The sequence below is a fragment of the Drosophila persimilis genome, unplaced genomic scaffold (genome assembly GCF_003286085.1).
Source record: "Drosophila persimilis strain 14011-0111.01,24,50 unplaced genomic scaffold, DperRS2 tig00000191-arrow-pilon, whole genome shotgun sequence".
NCBI classification, from domain to species: domain Eukaryota; kingdom Metazoa; phylum Arthropoda; class Insecta; order Diptera; family Drosophilidae; genus Drosophila; species Drosophila persimilis.
In genome coordinates, this window is record NW_020825298.1 from 5,285,886 (window position 1) to 5,289,160 (window position 3,275).

Sequence of the window (3,275 nt, forward strand, 5' to 3'; positions counted from 1 at the left end):
TCGCTGCTATGCAAAAAATCCACTCTCCCTCTCTCTCTCTCTCTCACTCTCTCTTACAGCAGCTCCGACCGAGTGCAAAAGAGGGCTTCCTTTTTCCAAGGGGCTAGAATTTCCCTCCGCTGGTCCTTGAAACGAAAGGAATCCAAGGTGAAAGAATGTCGTTGAAGGAATTTTTGTATGAGACGGAAATGTGTTTTAATAGAAATTTCTAATGCCTTGATTTTATTCAGATCAAAGTTTAACAAAAAAATCCCAAAGACATCTACGCTGGGAATCGAATGAAGGCTAAGAGCATTAGGAGTGGCCCCTAGTTAGCGTGGGGCAGCTTTACGACTTGGGGGACACTTGTAGGGCGGCAAGTGTTCCTGGCAAAATGTCTCGATGGTCTCCAGCTCAACCTGGACGTCGGGCGAGATGGCCATGCGAGAGGAGCACCTTCTTCACTTCCGAGGCGTTGACCTGGAGACCGCCTTGCTAATGAAGAAAAAGTTGTCGTTGTAGTAGGCGCATATGTCGCCGGTGGGAATGAAGATCTCCTCCTGGGCATGTGCACCATCGGCAGGACCGGCAGCAAGGTGTCGCTGGGCCCCAGGCGCCAGGTGTTGATCAGGCAGCGGATCTGGGCGTCGACATTGCGGTGGGTGAGCAGCACCGGCTTGGGGCTGTGGCTCTCGTTGGACGTGGACGTGGACGTGGATGTGGACGCGTAGAAGTCATTGGGCAGCATGGCCTCTGGCATCAGAACGCCCGACTCTCGGCTGACCACCAGCTGCTGGGCGTACATCGATGTGGAGGAGATTTCCTTCACTGGAGGCACAAAGTCATGGTCCAGTACAATGGTGGCCGCCTTCAGGGTCTGGGCCAGTTCGTCGACAATGCTCGCGTTTTCGGGAGTGCCAAGGAACAGCTTTGCCTTACAGTCGATTGCCTGGAGACGCAACAGCTCCAGGCTTGGGCTCGTACGCAGGGGCACTGCTACCTGGCCGGCCCGTCCATCCAGCAGCTCCACAGCATCACAATCCACATGGCATCGTTTGCACAGAAAAATCCGACCGGCAACGAAGCGCCGCTGCCTGAAAGAACAAACTTTGAGGTGTGAGTGACCCACTCTTTAGGTGCCAGGGGTTCAATGTTCAATATCTACCGCATATATTGGAGATCTGTATGGATAGTCGCTTGGCCGTCATAAACAGCTGGAAGTAGGTGAACTCGCCCACATTATCTCTAATGGCCAGATCGTCCGGATAGAGCATGGCCTTCTTGTACGTTGGCAACAGCAATTTGCTGCCGCGCTCCCCCGCGTTGAAGCTCTTCCGCAGAAGGAGGACGCGTGTGGGAGCTGGGCATATCGCTTGTGGAGCCACTCACGGACTCCATCCCACACGTGGCGGCAATACCGCAACAAATTTGCAAACATTTTGGATTTCCCATCGTATTCTTTCACAGCACTGTCTCGCGTTTCACACGATGTTCGAGATGTTAAAAAGGATGTTAAAGCTACTATATAAAACTTTTACGAATTTTTGTAATTTTCTGTTTTTTTTTTTTTTTTTGTGTTTCAGCTTAGATTATACCGATTTTGTAAATTGTATGTTTTGTGATTCGTTGCAAGTGTTTTACTAACCGACTTTGGGAAATGATGGAGCTATTCTAACAAACTGATGTATTGTAAATTCATGGCATACTATTTTGCTCTTTTTTTCGATTTCTAGAATTTGAAAATTTCAAAAAAAATAAACGTAAAAGTAGGCTTTTTGTAGGATTTCTAAAGCACTGGCCCTGAGAGATGGGATCACATAGAGGGAAGGAGACCGCCAACTATGATCTAATTTCAGTTCTTAGCCGACTCTGGCAAGCGCCCTTCGAGTACTGGCTGGAAAATGCAGCTAATTCGATGTCGAATGCATTAAGACTAAGCGAATTAAGTATTTAATGTTTAAATACGTGATATAGAGTGCATGTTGCACATTGTATTATATGCAAATATTTGTGAGAATTTCTGGCAAAGGCAAATACAAGTAAATCAAACATTTTGCATTATTGAAAGGCATTCGACTCCTGGCCAGGAGCCAGGATGGCCAATATGAGTCTGGACATGGCTTGTGCTTTCAGTTGGAGTTCTATGAACGCGGCCATATCAAACAAAATGAATTTAATTAATTTTATAGCCTGAGAGGGGGGCTGGTGGGGGGCTGGTTGGTGGGTCGGGGGGCTGGGGTGCCCAATGGCCACTCAATTAGTTAACAAGCTGCGTTGGAATTTTCACTCTAATCAACTCGATTGGAGTCCGCTCAAGAGCTGCCCAGAAAATTTGGCAAATCAAGTGATATGTAAATATCGAACCAGAATTCATTCTCTTTTAAACAACAATTAATAAAATGAATCGAATCGGTGCAGGAGAGGGTATATTTTAGGGTTCCAACATGGTTTGGTACATGGTAGGGTCTGCTTTTAGCTGGTTTTACCCCACCCGCCGAAAAGGGTATTCCTGTAAACTGCATAATCCAATTGAAAATGTAAAGTTAAAGCCATGGCAGATAGAGTAGCAGCCAAAGGAGAAGAGAGAGAGAGACAGAGAGAGAGAGAGAGAGAGCCGCTTGGAAAAACTTGATCAAAGACAACTTTGGCCTCGGGTCCATAAATTATTCAATTATGCGCAACCCGAAAGCAATCGAATCCAAATGAAACGAATCGAATCGAATCGAGCTGAATTGAAAGTTCAAATTGCATTGAATTTCAAAATGGTCAGGCGCTTAATCAAGGCCCCAACGAAATGGAGCAGAAGCACCAGGAAAAGCAGAAAAGAAAAAAAAAACAAAAGTTGCTTTCTCTCTCGCAAGCGGAATTCAATTTAATGTAGATTTACATGCAGGCGAGGTCGAGGCAGTTTTTCTTTATTTTTCAATGAGAACGCTTGACAAATCACCGCACAGGAGGAGGGGAGTAGAGGGGAGTGGCGGGGAGGGGAGTGGCATGGAGGTGAGGGAGTCTGCCTGCCTGCGGCCGTGTCATGAAATGAAATCGACATGAAACCAACGTGACCAACGTCATTAATTATCGCCGGCAACGCTGTACCCTGCTAATTACGACATGGCCAGGCGCCTGGCCCCCCCTCTAGCTCTCTGACCTCCCTCCCCTCCCCTCCCCCTCCCTCCACTGAGGTGAGTTTAAGTGCGCAATGGCGATGGCACGGAGATGGGTTCAGGATGTGGCCGTGCCCTGTCCGTGCTGCCTGGCAACATGACGGCGCACATTTTGCATTTCGACCACGAATA

General features: G+C 47.7%; 1 protein-coding gene across 1 annotated transcript; it reads right to left on the reverse strand.

Annotated features, from left to right (window-relative positions):
* Positions 1-203: 203 nt before the first annotated feature.
* On the reverse strand, positions 204-1,516 carry LOC6588871. Its single transcript, XM_026988743.1, has 2 exons — positions 1,145-1,516; positions 204-1,073 (listed from the first exon to the last, which is right to left on the reverse strand). Exons 1-2 carry the CDS (start codon positions 1,147-1,149, stop codon positions 308-310), a joined length of 771 nt encoding a protein of 256 aa, XP_026844544.1. The 5' UTR covers positions 1,150-1,516; the 3' UTR covers positions 204-307.
* Between the last annotated feature and the right edge of the window lie 1,759 nt (positions 1,517-3,275).